Here is a 22875-nt window from a genome sequence, read left to right as displayed (position 1 = left end):
ATGTCCATACCAGCGCAATCGTCTCTCTTGCACACAACTGATGCTTCTAATGTTCAGCTTTTCTCTCAAGATACTTACACTCTGACGGGTATTCACATTGACATTACACATCCAACGGAGCATACTGGCTTCATTCCTTGCGAGCTTACGTATGTCCTCAGCAGTTACAGCCCATGTTTCACTGCCATGTAGCATGGTTGTTCGTACGCATGCGTCATACAGTCTGCCTTTTACTCTGAGTGAGAGTCCCTTTGTCGCCAGCAGGGGTAAGAGCTCTCTAAACTTTGCCCAGGCTATTCTTATTCTAGCAGCTACACTTTCAGCGCACCCACCCCCACTACTAATTTGGATTATATAAAAACTTTCAGATTGCAAAAATAAACCATAAGAACATGTAATACAGAGATTTCCTTTTTGAGAGATTCACACACAAATTTCATGTAAACTTGGTCTTATCTTCCTCCCTCTGTCTCTAATCTCTCTCAAAGTTATACTCTACAACAGCCATAACTGGAATACCTTTGATTTACTCAATTAGGGTTGACTTACACAAGAGATGGGGGAAGATATTTTAAATAAATAAATAACACAGACATTATCCAATCTTTCCAAAGTTTTCATTAAAACTAACCTTTCCAGAACTTTGCTCCTTTAGAATTGTTCTCTAAGTTCAGATTAACCCTGACTGATCAAAAGCACTCCAATTATGGCTACCCCGTTGTTTTATTAGTATGATTCAGAATCATACTATTCAATCCATTCTTTCCATTTTAAGATAATAAAAAATTGTGTTCAGTGAAATTTGGCTGCTATTTATAATCAGTAGTACTAGTTGAGCTACTGTTGTAGCTGAAGTTATGTCATTGCCTTATGTTTTGGTTTAAGATCATTATTATCACCATCAGTTTAGATCTGTCTACCATTAAGGAATGAACTGGATGATCAACACAATCCAAGTCAGTTCTTTATTTAGAATTACTGCCTTGTTAGTTTGGAGAACCATGTAGGTTTCATTTTTGGCTTGGCTTCTATAATTGGATGCCCTTTCCATCACCAACCACCTTATAGAGTGTACTGGGCGCATTTTATCATGCCACCAGCACTAGGGAGATTGTCATGTCTGCAACAAGACTAAATTACCCTCTAGACCCTACATCGTCTACCTATTTGCCAACTACTTTACAGGTGGTGAGGGTGGCTCATTTTATCATGTTATCAGCAGTACTAGTGAGGTTGCTTTGTATCTTATAAGACTAAGTCCTCACTATTTTGTGATGTAGTTGTTCACTGAAGGCATAGGCTGAGAAACTGAATAGTAGACAGAGTCGGTGAGAGGGCAATAGAGGGAAAGAGAAAGAGTGATGCACAGTAATAGAGATGGGTAATGAGTCATAAGATTCTGTGAAGATGACAAGAGGGAGTGGAAATACATTCAGTTAAATGAGATAGGGTGTGTCTGGGTTAAGACCACTTTCAGGGGAGCAGCAGTCAATGTAATGATGATAAAAGCGTCAAAGAAAGGACTCAATATGTTTGTGGGTTAAAATTCAGAGAGTATGGCAAGAGAAGGATTGTTGATGCAGCAGATGTCTTTTCCAAGAGGCACTCTGAAATGTACATATGTGGTAGGTGTACAATATCAAAATGTAAGAATTCTATCAAATAAAAACTCTGACAGGGTAAACTTTACAGAGTGTACTCTGTTCTTTTTGAGGACACCAGCACTAGTGAGGTTGCCAAGTTGCTTGCAAGACAATGAGAAAGCTGCCTCAACTGAGAGGGGTGTAGAAGAGAGGGGGTGATTTTATGCCAGATGTAATTTAAAGGGACAGGTACAGGTATCTTCCAATAGGAGATACATGGCCAGCCCACATTATATAAGGATGGATCGGAGTAGCTAGAAAGAGAGATTGCAAAAAGCTGAGGATTCAAAACATTGTCTGTAGTCAAGGAAATGATAAAATGCCAGTTTAAATATTGAGAACTATAACTTCAATATTCCAAACTCTAAACCAGGTACATATATTTTAAATGCATTTTCAAAATTAAAAAAAAAATTCTTTGTCACAATTAGAATATGAATAGTACATTGTGTCATCAATAGATAGAAACATGGCTAATGATAACAAATATGCAAAATTAGATTCTGTTAGATTAAAATATTCAGTTGTTTCCATGAGATGTGGCGTTTATAAAATGTCTTTCATCAAAAAAAAAAAAAAAAAAAGGTACCGAATTACATAAACATAGAAAATCACTGCTCTAAACCAAGTTTGTTTATTTATTATTTTGGTAAAACGCATTCAGAAAAAATTCTTAGATCATCGTATATTTAAATGTACAAATCAGTTCAAAAATGATAGTGATCTTATCATTCATCATTATTACAGTTAGTGACTTCAATATTTAAATCAGAAAACACACAGATGGTTACATTTGTGAACGTGGAAGTTAATAGATATCACTCGAGAAATAACATTTATTTCTTGTGTTTACTATGCAAATGATCTGGCAATTTGCAACACGAATTTCAATAATTCAACTAACTTGACATGCACCATTTAGACGAAAGCCGAACCGAATTTCATCCTTAACAGGAAATAAGACAGGCCAAACGGCTGTGAACATCGTCTCCTAGGTGATGATTATATTCTTCGACACTAAATAATGAGGTTTAAATTTGAGGGAGGTTAATATACATAACAACTAGAAAATTGAATATACGGAAACCAAAAACTTAGTCATAGTGAAATTAGTAGCAAATAGATAAGGTTAGTCCAGATAAGATGCAGTTTGGTGTTTTACCAGAATGTTAAACTATAGAGGTCATATTTCTAGTGGGATAACTGAAACAAAAATTCTTAGCTAAGAACAAATGACTCTGCATTTATCAGCCTAGATAGAGGAAGCCTAAAAGTCTGGTGGTGTCGAGAACGCTAGGATGCTGTTTAAGCTTTGCATGAGGGTGCCACAAACAAGATACGGATCAACTAGTGATGAATATACATACTGTGCAAATTAGAACTTAGAGCTCTGTCCTCAACTCTCTCTCTCTCTCTCTTAACTATAGTCCTTGTCACAATAACACGAAAAGAAGTTTGGGACTGAATGACCGCGGTAACTTTTATTAGCTAGCTACTGACGCGATTCTGGTTGTTTAATTCTGTCGTACAACCGCAGAAAAAAGTTCTAAAATAGGAAGTATGGTCAAACGGACTAAAGGTCAATCAACAAAGCAAAGAGCCAAGTGCTAGTTAGTAGTAAACAGTACAAAATAACAGTTCCATCTGGAAAAGGGTCTTGGTTGATGTGTAAGGAAGTATAAAGGATAAGAGACAGACGAAAATATGATTGGGTGGTGGAGAATCAAACTGGAAACTAACAAGTGCCGAGATCGAATACATTCATTTGAATGGTAATGACTGTTATTTAAAAAGAAAACCTATTTTTTGTTACAGTTAAACACTTTCGATTCAATGCCAACGCAACACACACAAAAACGTTGAAAATGAACAAAATATGAATAATCAAATATTCGTAATTCATCGAAGAAAATTAGTAATTTTTAGCTAAATTGCTTGTTGTTGTCGACAACATGGTCAAGTGGATAAACGAAACTAACAGAAAGTATACGTGTTTTGGTTGCGGTGACGGATCTGTCGATCTTAATTGACATATCCGTAATAGTTTTACTCGGTGAATTTTTAAAAGTGAAAGGAAGAAAATTATATATATAAATATATATTCTAAAACAGACAATACGATCATCTTTATATAATCGCGGAAGAAGACTGAAATCATACCCAATGGATATAATGGTCAGTAAAGCTCGAAGTGGTAGAATTTGGAGAAGGAAGATAAGTTGAGAGTATTTTCTCACCTTCTGTTTGTTCAAAAGACATATTTTTCTTCTTAACTGTCGGCCACATGCGATAGTAGACACTTGTGTTTGGTGTACACATACACACACGCACACAGATATCTAACGACATCTACCATTGGTTAACTACAAACGCAACAACCAATCAACACTAATGTTTCTCTTCATACACTGCACAAGCGTCCTCATCTAGGTTCTAAGCCGAAGCTGACGTAAGTATTTGTTTTCTTGGCCAAACGTTTATATTATATTAAAAGCAGTGGTTTTAGTTTAAATGAATGGTGATTTCATTAATTATTTCCTTTATAAAGCATACATCAATGCAGTATAAACGATAATGTCTGTTGAAATTACCATCGTTGCCTCACTAACCTAGCACTGCTAAAATGGCGTCTCTCTCCCTCCGTCACTTTACTATTCTGTCTATAACATTGTCATCTTTTAGTAATCCTTTCCAAACTTCGTTTATTTAGCTTTTCATCTTATCACTACTTAATCTTAAAATTACAAGTCGTTGCTTCCAGAATCCTTCCATTGAGGCCAAAATGTAACTGTTTTCGTTATTGGTATCAGTAAAGCTACTTCCCCCCTATAACACGTTGCTGTATTGTTTCAATATTATATCGCCTATGTATAAATATATATCCACAACTTATCGATCTGTTAAAATATAGTTTATAAAAAAAAATGAACTGTGTTGAATGTAGCACGTCTTATTTACTTAATGCAGTATTTCGAAGCATTTAATCTTGTAAAATAATTAAAACGTTAAAGAGATACTACTACAAAAATATCTAGAAAAATTATTCTTATCACACTGTTTTCTGCATTTGAAATGAAATTCGATATTTCAAAGGTTTGCAGTGGTTTTCTTTTCATACAGAATAGCTATAACGAGCTGTATGTTACCAGAATATACCTTCGTGACACATCCCATCACCACAGTGACTATATGTGGTTATTTTTACGAAACATGTTAAACCAATTACAACAACAACGAAAGCAATTATAAAAAAGATTAGTCCGTACAAATTCATATCACCTACCCTCTGATGCGACTGTCCCCTTAATATTCGGAGGATGTCTTTGTATATCTGAATATTTGTTTCTCATCATGGCTATAGAGATAGAACTTGGTAGGTCGGTCGGATAGTTATAACGATTACTCAATATTATATATAACAACCAATAGAAGCGGTACTGACTTTATATAGCCAATAGAAAGCTGGCTAAAACTTCTCTTCAGCATCAAATAAAAAACAATAACAACAGTTAATACCAATGATACCTACAACTATTATAGCAATAGTACTAACAATAATATCAGTATTAGTTATAGGTTACCCATTATGCTAATATAGTACCTAAGCTAATTTCTGTATTATTGGGACCACGTCTTGAGCAACTAGACAACAGGCAGAAAACTAGCAGAATAAAAAGGCTCCAATAGCTGATGGTTCAGTAACAAAACACTGAAATAGTTCACCTGTTGATTTATAATTGTGTTCAGATCTTGTTAAAGTCTCGACTGTAGCAGTTCGTTCTTCCAGAGTAGAAAAAGCAACTAGTTTGTTCAAACACTAAACTATACACGTCACATTGAAGTCTGATGTAACCGCTATTGTTATGGAAATTGGTGGGAGTTTCAATATTATATAGTCAGTGCAAGCAATAGCTTCACAAAAAGTGCTAAGGATCTCTGGTAGATTGATTGGGAATTCTGTCTTCAGCTGTACAGAAGTTAATAGTCTGAGTACTCATGGTGTGCTCAGTGGCTCACTAGTAGATAATTTCTATGACCTAATTAGTATTTTGATTTTTGTAGCTGCGGTAAGAAACATGTATTTTATTTTTTCTACACAAAAGGCATGCTATGAAATATAAGTAAGATTTTGAAAATAATATACATGCCTGGAGAGAAATGAGTTACGTATGCTCTTTTGAATGGGCAGTTTGCTTGCTATTAGTAACATGAGCTTTTACTGAGCAGGTTCTGTCATCCAGTTTTGATTCTTAGTTAAAACTTATTTTTGCTACTCTATGTAAGAGAAAGTTATGAACATAATACAATCTTACTGTTCTAAAAAGTTGAAGTCTTGCATTTAGTTCAGAAAGTGGAGAACATGGAATTGCAGGGAATGATGGGAAATGAGCAAGTCGTGGAGAAATGATGAAGGTACCTGGCTAGAGGAACCGTGGAAGTGAATATGAAAAAAAGTATAAGAATAAAAATCCAGGAAAGCATAGTTTAAGATGGTGTGATTTGAAGGAGGTTCGGTCACTATTTCTTGCAAGTTGGGGGACCACATAAAAGTTCTCTCATTGGTTCAAAGGAGAACTGTCAGAAAGACTTAAGTATTTGGTAGATTTTTTTTTTTTTTTTTTTTTTTTTTTTTCTCATTTTGTCTGTCCAGTCATTAGGAAAGGACTGCCTAGTCGAATCAGCTTAAACATACAAGTCAATATTTGTGGGAAGTCAGTTCTAGAGAGGAGGATGGGTTAGGCATAGTGGTTAGTGTGGTGCCTGTTGGGAGAGGCAATTAAGCTTTAGCGGAAGTGGTATGCAACTAGTTTTTCAGGATGCATGGTTGTATTAATAGTAGATTAGGCTGATTGAAGAGATGCTGTACCTGTGGGTTAGAGGTTGTAGTAGGGTGATGATGAGTTCCTGCTAATCAGCTAGGTTTTTCTAATGCATTCTGGGATGTTTTCATGTATAGCAACATCACCATCTCAAATGTGGAACCAAAATTCCATTGTGGGTCTCACTAGTTTTGGGCTGAAGTATCTTGCTATAAACAGGAAGACTATTCTTTAGAGCACAATTTTTGATAAATTATGAGAGTGAGAAAACCAGAAAGGATCAGGAGTTATGAAGTCTTGTATGATACCTAGTGGGTGAGGAATGAAGAGTGGTATTATTTGCATAGGAATGAATTTTGTTGAAGATAAGTTGATCAATTATGTGCTAAATAGTATGAGTGATATAATCAAGCTTTAGGAGTACACTTGAGTTGATGAAGTGCAAGTCAAAGATAACCTTGTCTAAAAAAGCTGTATGAGTATCATCCAACAGGAAGCTTCTAATCCATGATTAAGAGTCTAGAGTCAAGTGGAGCCAGAAGTGTGAACTTCTGTAAATGACAATGAAAAGCAGGCTCCTGCAGACCTGGCTCTGTAGGATTTGCTAAGGAGAGAAGTTGTTTGCAACTGTTTCCATGGCTTCCTGAGTTGTTGGAAGTGAGAGCAACAGATTGATAGTTGACAGATTATAGAAGTTTACCTTCCTGGAGATGGAACACACTATAGCATGTTTCCAAAAACCAGAGTAGATTTCTATAGAAAAAGAAATTTTGAAGAGATGTGGCAAGGGTATATCACTGTTTGAGATTAATGGAGAGTATGTTGTCGGAGTCATTGCTCTTGTTGGTGTGGAGTAACCAAAAGCATTTTTATACTTGATATGTATATATAGGTAGTGATAAGCTTGGTAGAATAGATATAAGAAGTTCTTGTAGAGTTTTGCCAAGTATGAAAACATTGAAGCTTTCTCTGTGGAGGTACATACAGAACCATTATGGTTGGGGAGATATTTGGTAGAATTCCAAAAATTGAGAGAACTTTTGGCAAGGAACCAGAACAACTGGTTACAGCTTGGGAGGAAGTAGAGCTTGCAGTCTGTGTGATGCAGTGGGGTTAAAGACTCAAATGAGTGCCAATGAGGAAGAGTAGGTATATCAATTATATGGATAGTTGTTATAGTTCCTCTTATTGCAGTCCTGTTTATTTCCATTCATTTTTTTCTGTATGTAATTTATATAATTGATATTTTACACTAGATATGTATATGTGTATTTAGCAAATACATCTGTTGCTCCAAACAGGTTCTCCTTCCTTTAAAACTTTATAGCAGAGCCATCAGTAGTTCAGGTATATTATCTTAATGTAACAAATTGCTACTTTGCTACATGATGATATTGCAGGTAACATTTGCAAACATGTACACTTTGTGCTTGGTATATTGAAGTTAACATTTCAGCTGAGTAAAACAATTGATTCTCAGCTACTAACCCAGAAATACAACCGTAACTGTAGCAAAATTTTAAAAATACCTGAAGTTGGCAACAGCTTTAAAATCTAGACCTAGAAGGAAATGAACTTGACTAATAGAACAGATAAGTTTTTGTTGATATCCCAACATCACAAACCTAGAAAATAAGTGGATCTTACAGAGAAAGTAAATAGCAACAAATCTTCAACAAAAACACTGGTTGTGAATGTTGTAAACAGTATATGACAACCAAGTAGAGTGTTGAAAGCTTTGTCCAGACCACCAATATTATGAATGGTAAAGTATTTGAAAATAAAGCTCACTTTTATTTCATTGCTTTACTGTTAGTGTATGCTTGTGAGAGAAACTTTATTTTTTGGATATGGCTACTTTAATGTATTTTCTTACAAAGTTGCTAGCTCAAATGTAACTACTACTTCAACAAACCAGACTGTATTCTCTGTTTACCACATTTTCACTATGTACACCTGATTGTTATCAGACAACACATACCTACACTCACCAGCTGTAATGTACCACATAACTTTACTAGAGCTGCTAATATCCACTTGTCATTCTTCCCAAAGTCATTTTATCCCACATATTGTGTGTGTGTGTGTGTATATATATATATTATATATCTTTAACATCCATGCTTGCATGGGTCAGACAATTTGTTGAAGCAGATTTTCTTTAACCAGATGCCCTTCCTATCACCAACTCCACCATTATCTTTCCAAGTAAGATAATATTTCCCCATGACTAGACATGTTTTCACTAAAAAAATTAGAAACAAACCACTTGCAAGAAGGAAAGATTACAGGTTTATATAAAAATTCATACATGCATACATACAGTAAACTAGTGGTCACTAAGGAAATTAAGTATTAACAAATGGCTTTTGAGAGCTTTGCAAGCCGTGTACAAAGATGCAATAAAGTGAAGAGTCAACAACAATTTCAGTGAGGAATTTAGTGTGAGGGTTAGAATCCATCAGGGTTCTCAGCCCTCTCCTATCCATCACAAAGGAGTTTAACACTGGCTGCCCTGTACACTAATGACTAGTCCTCATAACTGAATCCATAGAGGAATTGGAGAAGAAATTCCAAGAATGGCAGTTAAACATAGAATTGAAAGGCCTTAAGGTAATCCTGGAACGATAAAGGTTTTAGTAAGTAAGAAAGAAGACAGGACTCTGGTACCTTCAGGGAAATGACCTTGCTTGGTATGCAGAAAAAGAGTTGGTGTAAACTCCATACACTGTACTCAGTGTAAGCTGTGGATGCACAAGAGATGTAGCAGAATCATTGGCAGACTTTCTGAAAATGTAGGCTTCACATGTGGTAGATGCACTAGTGCTCCAAAAATTAAATCTCTTAAATACCCAGGTGGATCATTTAAGCTTTGTTACTTGGAAGATATAATTAGCAAGGGAGGTGATTGTACTGAAAGCATAGTAACCAGATTAAGAATGGGCTGGAAAATGTTCCAAGTTCTTACCACTGTTAGTAACAGAGGGTTTTTCTTTCAGAGTGAAAGGCTGATTATACGATGCTTGCGTTAAAACTGCAATATTGCATGGTAGTGAGATATGGGCCTTGAATGCAGAGGACATTAGAATACCAGAAAGAAGTGAAGTTAGCATGCTCCATTAGATATACATTGTGAGTGTCATGGTATAAATGTGCAAAGAGAAAGGCTGGGCATAAGAGGAATCACGTGTAGTGTGCAAGAAAGATGACTGTACTGGTATAGACACATGATTTGTATGGATGAGGACAGTTGTATAAAAATGTGCTGATCACTAAATGTAGCTGGAGCCTGTAGACAAGGAAGATGTGGTAAAGGCTGACCTCAGGCCCTTGAGCTTCGCAGGAAATGACAAAGGACCACAATATTTGGCAGTATGAGGTTTTTATGAAAACTTGCCTGATATGATAAAGCTGACTTCTGGAAGTCAGCTTCTGCTGTTGTGGCCGATGACAGTAATGCCTGATTGGCACCTGTGCCAGTGGAATGTTAAAACCACCAAGCATGATCATTGCCAGGGCTCCTGTACCGGTGGCACGTAAAAAGAGCACCATTTGTGTGGTCGTTGCCAGATTGGCTCCTGTGCAAGTGGCATGTAAAAGCACCCACAACACTCTTGGTTGGCGTTAGGAAGGACATCCAGCTGTAGAAACTTTGCTAGATCAGATTGGAGACTGGTGCAGCCTTCTGGCTCGCCAGCCTTTAGTCAAACCGTCCAACCCATGCCAGCATGGAAAGTGGATGTTAAATGATGATGATGATATAAGTGTGTGTGTGTGTGCTTGAGTGTATCATCATTTAATGGTCCATTTTCCATGTTGGCATGCATGGGTTGGACTCTGTGTGTGTGTGTGTATGAGTACCCTGATCAATCAATCCCTGCCTTGTGTTGCCCTCCTCACCTCCACACCATCATGATACGGCTTTTCTCTCTTGCAACCTAGAACCATCTCACTTGTTAACCATTCTTTATCCATTACTATTGTTCTCCATACTCACATGTTACAGTGGCTCTCCTTCTCCCTGGACTACTAAATTATCTCGTGCATTATACCCATTTTATCTCTATTCTGCTCCTGCAGAACACATCATTATCTGTCTCTCTCCTCCCCCTTTCAGCGGTATCCTACAGAGATACTACCATACAGGTAGAATCTGTGTAGCCTTCCCAACTCGTGCACCTGCTTCCCTCAATCTTTACAGATGTTGCCTGCCTCTCTTTTCCATTTCCCCTGTCTCCTCTCCTCTTGCAAACCCCATTTTCCCCACCTACTACAGCTCCTGCTCCCTAAGATGCCACCTGGACCACTGTCTATCTCCTTGTAGATTCAGCTAATTCATTCTCACTCACTCTCCTAAATATGTGTAGTCATGTAGCTCCTCTCCAACAAAAACATGCTCTTTTCTAACTTCCTCCCTTCCACCTTAACCTCTTTCTAGTATACAGAGGCAACATCCTCCCTCACTGGGTTTATTGACTTGCAAGCTACATGAGGTGACCTTGATAGTACCAGTGGTACAAAAAAGCACCTAGTACACACTGTGAACTGGTTGACATTAAGAAGGGCATCCAGCCATAGGAAGCATGCGAAAGTAGACACTGGAGTACAATACTGTCGTTGATTCATTGGATCCTTGTCTAACTGTCCAGCAATGCTAACATGGAACACAGATATTAGATAATGGTGATGATTATATATAAATATACACACATACACTCACACCATAAGTGGAAGCCAAGTGATATTTCTAAAGATTTAGATAAGTTGACACTTCATTATTTTTAACTCCCATTCTGAACTCATCCTACTTAATTTAATCTCAAGTTTCTAATATATGCACACTTCATACTGACATGATGCTAGAAATCATTGTTTAGATTTTAGTTCTTACTTGAAAATATTTGGTATCTATCCATCACGTGCTCTTTCCCTTCATTTCTCTCTATTGCTCTAATATATATAATCATCATTTAACATCCATTTTCCATTGAGTCATGGGTTTGGACAGTTTGACAGGAACTGGCAAGGCCTGGATCCACACCAGGTTCCATAGTCTGTTTTGGCTTGGTTTTTACAGCTGGATGCCCTCAATACCTTTAATCTCTCAATTGACACAAAGCCACCCCCTTCCCAGCTGAGGGGTTTTTGTCTTGCAAGGTACTTGGTGCCACATAAAAAGCACCCAGTACATTCTCTGAAGTGGTTGGTGTTAGGGAACCAAGGACTGAACCTTGATGAACTCTTATCCACACACTATTTTTTTGCAATGAAATCATTTGTTGACATTTTACTTACTGCATCTTCGTACATAACTTGAACAGCTTTCACAAGCCAACATGTCTGCACCTAGTTCCCTTAGTGACCATCAAATTATTGAATGTGGTTCTTGTCAAAAACCTTCAGGTCAATGAGTGCCAAGAATAGTGGTTTACTCGTAGCCAAGTACTTCTGGAGTGCCTCACTAGGAAGATTGCATCCATAGTACCTCTTCTAGGCATAAAACCAAGCTGCATCTCATCTAAGTCTACTCTCTCATGGATTAATTGAGCTATAAATCTCTCTCTGAGCTTCATAACCTGATTCAGTAGTTTGATTCCTCTATAATTTCCTCTCTGTAATGTATCTTTGTTGTCTATGTAGTAGTTTAGTATGATACTACTACACCAGCCGTTGAATACACCTTCATATGTAACTTGGTTAGCTATCCAGTTTGTAATCATATATCCTCCTCCTCCAGATATTTTGAGCATCTCTACAACTATTTCTGATACATGTGCAGCTTTCCCTCTTTTCATACCCTTGATCAATTAATTATTGCTGTCAACTTGAATTACTGATCCTTGTGTATCTATTCTACAGATACCTAAATCTTTTTTCTTATATGCATTGATTAGAATTTCTCTACCACTATTACCAACTGCAGGGTCCTTTAAAGTGTGTATGTGTGTGGACCTATAATGTATAGTTTTTCACTAGATAATAAAGTCATTTAAATTCTTCATGCTTTCTTTCTCTTTGTCTCACTTCTCTGCAGTGCATGCTAAAAGTAAATTTGCTAGAGAGGACATTAGATGATGGATCCATCAGACAAACTTTGATAAAGTTCAAATTAACCTTAGTGGGGGTTTTTTCCCACAGCCAAATAATATACTTCGTTGAATGGGGGGGTGTCTTTATTTTTAGATAAATCATCATTTTCGTGGTTGATGCCAAAGGTGATTTTATTGAATAATTTTACTCTAGTAGTTTGAGATATTTTTATGTAAGTTTGATAAATATATCTGTTAAAACGAGATGTCAGTGTTAGTTTCATTTTGGCGTAATTTAGACAACAATGTATTCACACTGTATATCTGCAGACAAAGTAACATTTTCCCAGTTGGACAGTTTAACAGGATCTAAAGAAGAACAGAACAAAAGCATTTCATCATCATCGTTTAACATCCGCTTTCCATATTGGCATGGGTAAGGCAGTTTGATTGAGGACTAGCAAGTTTTCTACAGCTGGGTGCCCTTCCTAATGCCAACCACTCCGAAAGTGTAGTGGGTGCTTTTTATGTGCCACCAGCACGAAGGCTAGTCACACAGTATTGGCATCGACCACGTTCTATGGTGCTATTTACATGCCACCAGCATGGGAGCCAGTCAGGTGGCACTGGAAACGACCATGCTCAAATGGTGCTTTTTACCTGCCACCAGTATGGGAGCCAGTCAGGCGACACTGGCAATGACCACACTCAAATGGTACTTTTTGTGTGCCACCAGCACAGGTGCCAGTCAGGTGGTACTGGCATCAGTCATGACAGTAATTTCACTTGATTCAACAGGTCTTCTCAAGCAGTTTATTGCCCAATGATTGAAGGATACTCTTAAATGGACTGGTTATGCTACACTGGTATAGGCCACGGTCACAGTTTCACTTGGCTTGCTGGGTCTCAAGCACGACATATCTCCAAAGATCTTGGTTGCTTGTTATTGCCTCTGTGAGGCCCAACGTTTGAAGGTCATACTTCACCTCATCCCGAGACTTCCTAGGTCTACCTCTTCCACAGGTTCCCTCCACTGTTAGGGTGTTACACTTTTTCACAAAGCTGTCCTCATCCATACGCAACACATGATCATACCAGCACAGTCATCTCTCTTGCACACCACATCTGATACTTCTTATGTCCAACTTTTCTCTCAGGGTGCTTACACTCTGTCATGTGTGCATACTGACATTACACGTCCAGTGGGGCATACTGTCTTCATTCCTTACAAGCTTTTGCATGTCCTCAGCAGTCACAGTCCATGTTTCACTGCCTTGTAGCATGGCTGTTCGCACACATGCATCATACAGTCTACCTTTCACTCTACGCAAGAGGCCCTTTGTTACCAGCAGAGGTAGGAGCTCTCTGAACTTTGCCCAGGCTATTCTTGGCATAGTGGTTAAGAGCACGAGCTACTAACCCCAAGATTCCGAGTTCGATTCCAGGCAGTGACCTGAATAATAATAATAATAATAATAATATCGAAAAAATACCTTAGGAATGAGAATCCAGGTTCAAAATTTCCCCAAGACACCTGATGAACACTGGAGGGTATATCAGCTGAAACATGTTAACAACAAACAAGATGAGGACAAATATCCATCAAATGATATTCAGATAAATACTTATAGTACCTTAGTGTGTATGTTCACAAATAAATGAACATAGTATCTCTGTATTTGTTTTCACTTCCACTCTCCCTCACTCTCATTACAATCCTGTGTAATAAAGGATAGCATCAATTCTTCCCTATTTGAATCTTCTTTTTCCATCATCCTCAACTCGCCCTTAGCACTACCCACGTTTAGTTCTATCCCCTTATGCTGCCCATGCTGTTTCCTATTCAACCTCCTGTCAACTACTAATGTGTAGCTATTACTGTCTCTCTTCCATTACATCCTCCCATCCCATCCTATCAGTTTTCCCCTCCCATTAGGCTCATACTCATACTCTCAGTTTTTACTCTCTTGGTCATCATTCCCCTTCTGTTCACATTGTCACAAATAATAGTACCTCAGTGTTTGTATGTTCCCAAATAATTGTAGTAAATCGTGTTATGGCAAAGTTCCTGATATGTTCTCTCTAATTTTTATTGTGGCTATGTACAGAAATTTGCTGGTGTGTAAATTTTGTCTTTGCAAAGTATGTGCACATCGTTGCAAGTAACCATCTTCAATTAAAATAATTTGATTTCATCTTGCAAACCGTGTGTGCACACTTTTTTCCCTTTGTGCGCTAGTTTTAGGACTTGTGCATACACAAGAGTACAGCTTAATCCTTTGGGTACAATCCTGCTTGAGATCGGCCCTGGTTCTGTGATATTAACTTCTTGTTTAAAGTCATCTAAATTAAAACCTTCCTTCAAGATTTCATGTTAATTTTTTTTTCCAAGCACCAGCTTAATAATGACTAAGTTATTTTACTAAATTCATCATTTTCAAAATTAAAACAAAGGCAGTGTATTTCAACAGAAATATGATAACAAAAGGGTTAAAGGGAACATTGCTAGAATCAAATTAAAAAGTATCACTGACATGATACAAAAAGACAGTGAAGGGACACAACGGTTTTTTATAAATAAGCAGCTCTTCTCACAAAATGTTCCCCAATTAATAAATAGCCATGTTTGTACATTAACATGCCTCTTACATTCTTTATCAGCATTAATTAACAAAGCCTACATTATTTATCAAGTGCATTAAAATTATCAGTTAATGCCCATTTTCCTGGTTGAACAGGCTCTAAAGAGGCACAATGCTGTGTCAAGTCCCAGTGTCAGCTTTGTCGTGGCTTCTACAGCTAAATGCTCTTCCTAACACCAACCACTTTACAAAATGTGCTAGGTGCCTCTTTCTTTCTTTTTGTGACACCATGAGGTCACCAAGTAACTTGCCAGATTATGAAAAGCAAAAAGCCTCCTCAACTGAGTGAGTAAGAGGTGATTTTATGCCAGGTGCAAGGGTTAAAGTATAATAGAGTGATAAGCACAGGTGTCTGGCTTTGGAGACAATACATGACTACCTTGCATTATGTGAGGGTGAGTGAGAGTAGCTGGAATGGAGATAAAGTTGGTGTGTGAGAGCATACTGTCATGGTACAAGAATGTGAGTGTAAGGAAGAATATAGACAGTGAATCAAGAAGGAAGGCAATTGTGGACAATTTCATAAGAGTTTGAGAGGAGAGTGACAAATGGTTAGAGATGGGGCTACAAGTGGATGTAGTAAGTGATCATCAAAAGTTGAGGTGAGGTTGATGGTCACTATCAGTGGGGAGGTAAGAGAGAAAGAAGTGTTTCAGGAAGGAGGGGTGGATAGCAGCACTATCATAAATCTATAGATTGATCTGAAAGTGGAGAGATGTGGAGGGTAATGAACAGTGGCATAGAGGTCAGAGTTAAGAGAGTATATGGATGAGAGAGTGTTAAGAATGAAATCAGTTAGGAGAGATGTTTAAAAATGAAGTGTGGCAGACCTAAAACACAGCTGGAAGGAAGGGAGAGAAAACTGAATAGACAGAAAATATTTTACTTTAACTCTACAACAATTACATTTAGACATTAATGTAGCCCCTCAATGTGTTTGTTCAGGTACATGAAAGCACCCACTACACTCTTGGAGTGGTTTGCATTAGGAAGGGCATCCAGCTGTAGAAACCTGCCGGATCAGATTGGAGCCTGGTGCAGCCTCCTGGCTTGCCAGTCCTCAGTCAAACTGTCCAACCCATGCCAATATGGAAAGCGGATGTTAAACGATGATGATGAAATGCTTTTGTTCTGTTCTTCTTTAGATCTTGTTAAACTGTCCAACTGGGAAAATGTTACTTTGTCTGCGGATATACAGTGTGAATACATTGTTGTCTAAATTACGCAAAAATGAAACTAACAATGACATCTCATTTTAATAGATATATTTATCAAACTTACATAAAAATATATTGAAATATTAAAGAGTAAATTTATTCAATAAAATCACCTATGGCTTCAACCACGACCTCCAGGCGATTTTGGAATCTTCTGCAACTCTTCTTGACGGCCTCCTCGTTTAAGTTGGTGAATGCTGCCATAATCCTTGCCTTCAATTCATCTTTGGTGTTACAAGGAGTTTTGTTGGTCTCTCGCTCAACTACACCCACCACACATAATAAAGGGGGTTGCAGTTTGAGGGGTTAAGTGGCCAGATGTTAGGAGTGATGTGGTTGCAGAAATTGTCAGACAGCCATGACAGGGCTGCTTGTGTGGCATGGTGCAGAGTCCTGTTGCCAGACATAGGGTCTTCCAGCAGCCACCCTCTTCACCCATGGTAGCACTACCTCCTCCAGGCACTTGATGTAGGCTTCCATGTTGAGTCTGAGGCTGTGTGGGAAGATGAATGGAGGCATAACATCATCACTAGTGATCACTTCAAACACCATGATGTTGACTGGATGTTTGATTTTTATCACTCTCAGTACGTTTTGGAGACACAGCAAGCCAATGGTTGTGCTGTGTGTTCACCATCTGATCCTCGCAGAAATTTTTCTTGTCTGAGAAAAATCTAAGTATGTTTAGTTGGAGAGGATGTTTGAGTTTGTTCAAAAGCTTCATAGTGCAATCTTTCCTCTTGTCCTCGATGGCTTGGGATAAAAATTGGCCCTTTCTCATCTTGTATGAGGAATACCAAATGTCTTCATATGCTACCTGCCTGATAAGAAACTCAGACACTCCCTGGCAATGGACCTGATTGACTTGGAGGGATTGTTGTCAATCATGGCCTGGATTTCACTGACAAATTCAGGAGTTCTTTTCTTATCAGAGTGAGTTTTCCAAGCTGCCATACCTTCGTAATCACCATTAGGCTCATCCAACTTTTTCCAAATCCTCTGCACTGTCCTCTAATTGATATCCAAACACTCTGAAATGTTCATATTGGAGCTTCCTGCACGAATGCCAAGCAGTACAGCATGTTGTTCCCAAATTTCTGACAGGGTGACTTGTGTCATGGTGCTGTTTTTTTCACAGACGGTGCCTGACTGTGTAGTTGATTAAATCAAAAACAAACAATGCGCATGTGCGAAATTAAAAATTTGTATATTAGTATCTTAATGTATTTGTTTTGCATGTATAATGAGTAAACAATATGGGAACTTATAGTCTATGTCCCCCTCCTAAAAAAACACAACACTGTTCTATTTTAATATCCTACCCACTCAGCAAAAGAAGAAGCATTTAAGCATCCCCATGAAAAACACTGTTTTATTTAAGAAACTACACATTAGAAACAGTAATGTTTTTAATCATAGATCTGCCAAGTTGGGGCAGACCTGAAGCAAAACATCTTAACATGAATTCTGTTAGTTTAATTGTTGATAGATAATTTGAACCCATTACCATGAGAATACAAAATGGGATACTGTACAAATATTTAGAATAATCAACTTCTTTGCAAAGCTAGTCTTCAAAGTATTCTCATGAATAATTAAATGTTTTTCAAACTATTCAGTAGATTTTTTTTTAGTGATGACTTCAATATAGGCACATGTGTGGCTGTATGGTAAGAAGCTTGCCTTCCAACCACATGATTTGGGGTTCCATCCCACTGCATAGCACTTTGGCTAGTATCTTCTGTTATAGCCTCAGGCAACCAAAGCCTGTCATGTTTGTGTGTATTTGTCCCCCACCACTCTTTGACAACTGGTGTTGGTATATTTACATCCCTTTAACTTTGTGGTTTGGTAAATGAGACCAACAGAATAAATACCTGACTTTAAAAAAATAAGCACTGGGGTCAACTCATTCACCTAAAATTCTTCAAGGCAGTACCCCAGCATGGCCGCAGTTTAATGACTGAAACAAGTAAAAGATAAAGATAGTTGCCAATATTGAAAATTGAACTGAAATATCCACCAAAGGCACAAATAATTTGTACATATACAGGTGACATTGTGGATTAAGATTTTGATACATTTCATTTAAACGAATAGATTTTGAGTTCAAATCAAACCTAAAACACACTATGTATTCAAGAATGGATACCACAAAAGATGAGGTTAAATGTTTGGAAACTTTAATTATTGTAATATCTCATCTTAGTTTATATGGTTTTAGATTAGTTAAAAGATTCAGGCTGGTCCCTTCGGTTAGATTAGTTAAAAGATTCAGGCTGGTCCCTTCGGTTAACAGTTCTTCAAAAATATGTCCCCTATAGGTTCTAGTTGGAAATTAAACTCTGATATTTTAATGTTGTCTATTAGGTGCAACATCTTTATCATCCATATTAGATTGTCTGTTTCATCACTAACATGCGCCGTTGTTTAAAATTGTAGTATTTGATTTTAACAAGATATTTAAATAACCTGTAAATCATTGTTATTATTATGATTGTTTTTGATTTGTTGCAGGTGTTGCGTATGCAATGAGTAATCTCACTGATAATCGTGGCCCTTCTCATGATAAAGATAACAAAGGCCCAAATAATATAAAACGTAATTTCCCGATGGAAAATCGAGGCCGTCGACCAAACGATGGCAACAATTCAGACAGAGGTGTGATGAACTTTGGAAGGCCTGGATATCGAGGAACACGCATATATGTTGGGAATTTACCACCTAATTTGCATAGCTCTGTACTGAGAGAGAAATTTGGAAAATATGGAAAAATAACATGTGAGTTTTGTATCTTCAGTTTAAAATTTATTAAATTATTTTATATATTATATGAGTGTGCATGTTTGTGTTTGACAACTGGTGTTGGCTTGTTTATGTTCCCATCACTTAACATCACTGCAATTTCACATTGAATTGAAGAACAATATCAGAAGTATTACAAGACCAAAGGGGCCCTACAATTGAGAGGGAAAATAGGAGAGAGAGTGATGGTATTTGGCATGGTGTAGAGAGAAGTTAGTGTAATAAGAGAAACAGATGAGAGGGTGGTAGTGGAGAGAGTACCAGAGGTCACCTGGGAACAAACTGTTGACTAGATCTTGTAGAATACAAAAGTCCATTACTTGAAAAACAGAAGAATTGGAAATGTAGAAAAAGGGAAGACAAATAGTAGCATTAGGGGTGACTGAAAGAAAGAGGGACTGCATGATACAGATGATGGGGTATATTGAGTTGCAGGGAATCAACTGTTATGCCCCATATAGGATAACACTTGATTCCTACATATGCACAGAAGAGAGTGAGAAGAAGATGTAGGAAAGTGAGAATGTTGAGTGATGGTGAAGCTGCAAAAGAAGGGTCAGTGAGAGAAAGAGAATCAGAAGATTGGAAGATGAATGCAGCATGAGCCACCATCACAACCCATTCACTCTGCCATACTTACACAAGAATGGAGGTTTTCCCTAGCACTGGATGTCACCAATTGTTGCATTTCCTTGTCCTCTCTTTTGTGAGGTTCAGCATCTTGAGATCAGTTTTCACAACTGTGTTCCATGTCTTTCTAGATCTTCTTCTTTCACAGGCATCATCCATTTTGATTGCTTGGCTGTCATCTTCCTTTTGTATCGCATGCACATACACAGTTTTCTCTCTTACATACTATATCTGATTTCTCTTATACAAAGCTTTTTTCTCAAGTCATCTGTACTTCATTATTAATGCACACTAACATTACACATCCAGCAAAGTATGCTTTTTTCGCCTAATCTTTGAAAATCCTTTGATTTACAAATTCATGTAACATTGGACTTTACCTTCAGACTTCATACAATCTGCTCTTTAAACTGAGGGAGAGGCATTTTGTTGCCAGCAGAAGTACTAGCTCTCTGAGCTTTTTCCATTCTGTTCTCACTCTGGCGACTGTGTTTTCAGATTACCTATCTCCACTGTTAATTAGGTCACCTGGGGAACAAACTATTGATTAGATCTTGTAGAATACAAAAGTCCATTACTTGAAAAACAGTTCAGAGTTACCAACAGGAAGAGCATCCAGCCAAAAAAATCCTTCCAGTATAAGACATGTTAGCATAGAAAAACAAAGGGGTGAATGACTGATAGATATATACTGAGAGACGGGATGAGGAGACATTGTGAATAAATGAATATCACATAAACAAGGAATATTCTTTTGATAAAGTGGTAAAGGTAATGTTATTATAGACTCTTTTGTGTGTGTGTGTGATCACCGAGTCATGGATGGTGCCACTGACATTACTAACAATTTGTCTGGTAGCCTGCAGTCAAAACCAAGTGGAATGAAAACTCTTTTACTTGATAAACAGCTAAGGGTTAGTGACAGGAAGGACATCTAGCTTTAAATAACACCTCAATGATATGTATTTGTCTTACATATGCTAGCCTGGAAAAACTGACATAAAATGAACAGACCAATATATATGTGTGTGTATACATATATATATGCAGGGCTGTGGAGTCGGAGTCGGAAACAATTAAGGGGTAACTTGAGTCACAGTCAGTAAAACTATACTGGCTCCAACTCAAAATATCTTTATTCTTTAATATAAACCAGTTATAACATATAGGCCTACTAAAAGTACAAGCGTATGCATATGCTTTGAGATATGTAGACCGCAATCACTTAATTACATAAAGAGGAGTCAAAGTATTTTGCTTCAACTCCACAGCCCTGTATGTATATGTGTGTGTGTGTGTGTGAAAAGTATTGGTGTCAGGAAGACCCAAAAGGTATTGGATGAACGCTAAGTGCTATGGATAGACCATGGTTAAGCTCCAGGCTCAATAATGATACGAGTGAGAAGTCCAACATGGGTCATGTATCAGCATGCATATATATAAATTGACAGAATGAGATTAAAAAAACCAATGCAGTAAATAGATTTCATGACATTTATCAAGAAAAGGTCTTACATCTGTTTCTGGGATATTTTATATATCCCTTCATCAGAGATGGTGCGAGAAAATGAGTATTAATTATTGTAGAGAAGATATGAAATACAGAGGGAAGTAAGAGAATGAATATAGAAGTGAGATACATAAGGATATTGTGGAACTCCAAATAAAATATCCTTATTTATCTCACTTCTATATTCATTCTCTTACTTCCCGCTGTATTTCATATCTTCTCTCCAATAATTAATATTCAAACATTTTCCCGCACCATCTCTGATGAAAGGATATATAAAATATCCGAGAAACAGCTGATAGACCTTTTCTTAATAAATGTTATGAAATCTATTTACTGCCTTGGTTTTTTTATTTCATTCTGTCAATTTTTATACATATATATGTGTGTGTGTGTGTGTGTGTACATGTATGTGTATATACACACACACACATATATATATATATATATATATATATATATATATTAGACAGAATGAGATAACAAATCCAGGGCTGTGAGGAGTTTTCAGGACATTTATAATGAAATAGTTTAACAGCTGTTTCCGGGATATTATGGATATCCCTTCATCAGAGAAGGTGTAAGAAAATATTTGAGTTCGAATTATTGTGGAAAAAGAGGAGATGGGGAATATAGAGGGAAATAAGAGAATTGAAGTAGAAATCAGGTATATAAAGATATTGTAGTTGCAGTTCCATTATTCAAGGAAAACGCTGTACAGAAGTGGTTAAAAAGTTTCCTGTACTTGGTGTGTAAGTTCCAATACCAGTTCATATTTATATGATTGGAGGTTGTATGTGTTGGTGTTATTATTGCTTCGGTATGTTTGATTGTTATGGAAGAAAGCTTTCCATCATATTCTTTGGATGAGATCCTTAGTTTTAGTAAGGTGGAGTAAGAGGAAAGACTTTTGTGAAGGAATAAGTATGTCCTTATGAGAAATGCCAAGGAATTGTTTATCCATTATGAAAGCGTTACCTGAAATAAGGACTTGTATTAGAGAGGAACCAAGGGGTATTAATGAGAGGTATTAATGTCTAGAAGACCCAAAGAGTGTCAGGTAATGCTAAGTAAGTGCTATGGATAGATCGTCGTTAAACTCTTGGTTCGATAATGATATGAGTGAGGAGTCTAAACGTGAGTCTTGTATTAGCATGCATATATATATTAGACAAGGCTGTGAGGAGTTTTCAGGACATTTATAATGAAATAGTCTTATAGCTGTTTCTGGGATATTATGGATATCTCTTCATCGGAGATGGTGTGAGAAAATATTTGAGTTTGAATGATTGTGGAAAAGATAGGGAATAAAGAGGGAAATAACAGAATATATGTGTGTGTGTGTGTAGGGCACATAAGAAGATGGAGAGGATAATCAATCAACAAACATCAGCCTGTAGGCATTCGTCTATATTTATTAATTGATTACACTCGTATGTATAAGTAATCAAAATAAACAAATGAATAAGAATAAATAAGTGAAAAAATGCTAATATGTGTATATATATTAGCATATATGTGTATCACGTTAAATGATGATGATATATGTAGATATATGTATATATATATATATATATAT

General features: G+C 37.1%; 2 protein-coding genes across 9 annotated transcripts in view; one reads left to right on the top strand and one right to left on the bottom strand.

The window, feature by feature from the left end:
• Positions 1 to 5065, bottom strand: part of LOC106882230 (nuclear envelope phosphatase-regulatory subunit 1) — a 51481-nt gene extending 46416 nt beyond the window's left edge. The window contains exon 1 of one of the 4 annotated variants that reach the window (XM_014932850.2): positions 4927 to 5065. In XM_014932850.2, coding sequence (XP_014788336.1) covers positions 4927 to 4996 — 70 coding nt within the window. In that variant the 5' untranslated portion in view covers positions 4997 to 5065. Of the gene's footprint in view, positions 1 to 3880; positions 3967 to 4926 lie in introns of those variants that run through there. The other 3 variants (XM_014932860.2, XM_014932842.2, XM_014932834.2) reach the window with 3 other exon arrangements.
• LOC106882203 (nuclear receptor coactivator 5) overlaps positions 3958 to 22875 on the top strand; it is a 92750-nt gene continuing 73832 nt past the window's right edge. For all 5 annotated transcript variants that reach the window (XR_001410971.2, XM_014932818.2, XM_014932812.2 and 2 more), the window contains exons 1-2: positions 3958 to 4092; positions 18869 to 19132. Coding sequence is in view for 4 of the 5 variants with exons in the window: in XM_014932818.2 (XP_014788304.1) it covers positions 18883 to 19132 (250 nt within the window). In the remaining variant the exon portion in view is untranslated. The remainder of the gene's footprint in view (positions 4093 to 18868; positions 19133 to 22875) is intronic.

Source organism: Octopus bimaculoides, chromosome 1, assembly GCF_001194135.2.
Source record: "Octopus bimaculoides isolate UCB-OBI-ISO-001 chromosome 1, ASM119413v2, whole genome shotgun sequence".
NCBI lineage: Eukaryota > Metazoa > Mollusca > Cephalopoda > Octopoda > Octopodidae > Octopus > Octopus bimaculoides.
Note: the sequence above shows the minus strand (reverse complement) of the source record. Positions and strands in the feature narration are given on the sequence as shown.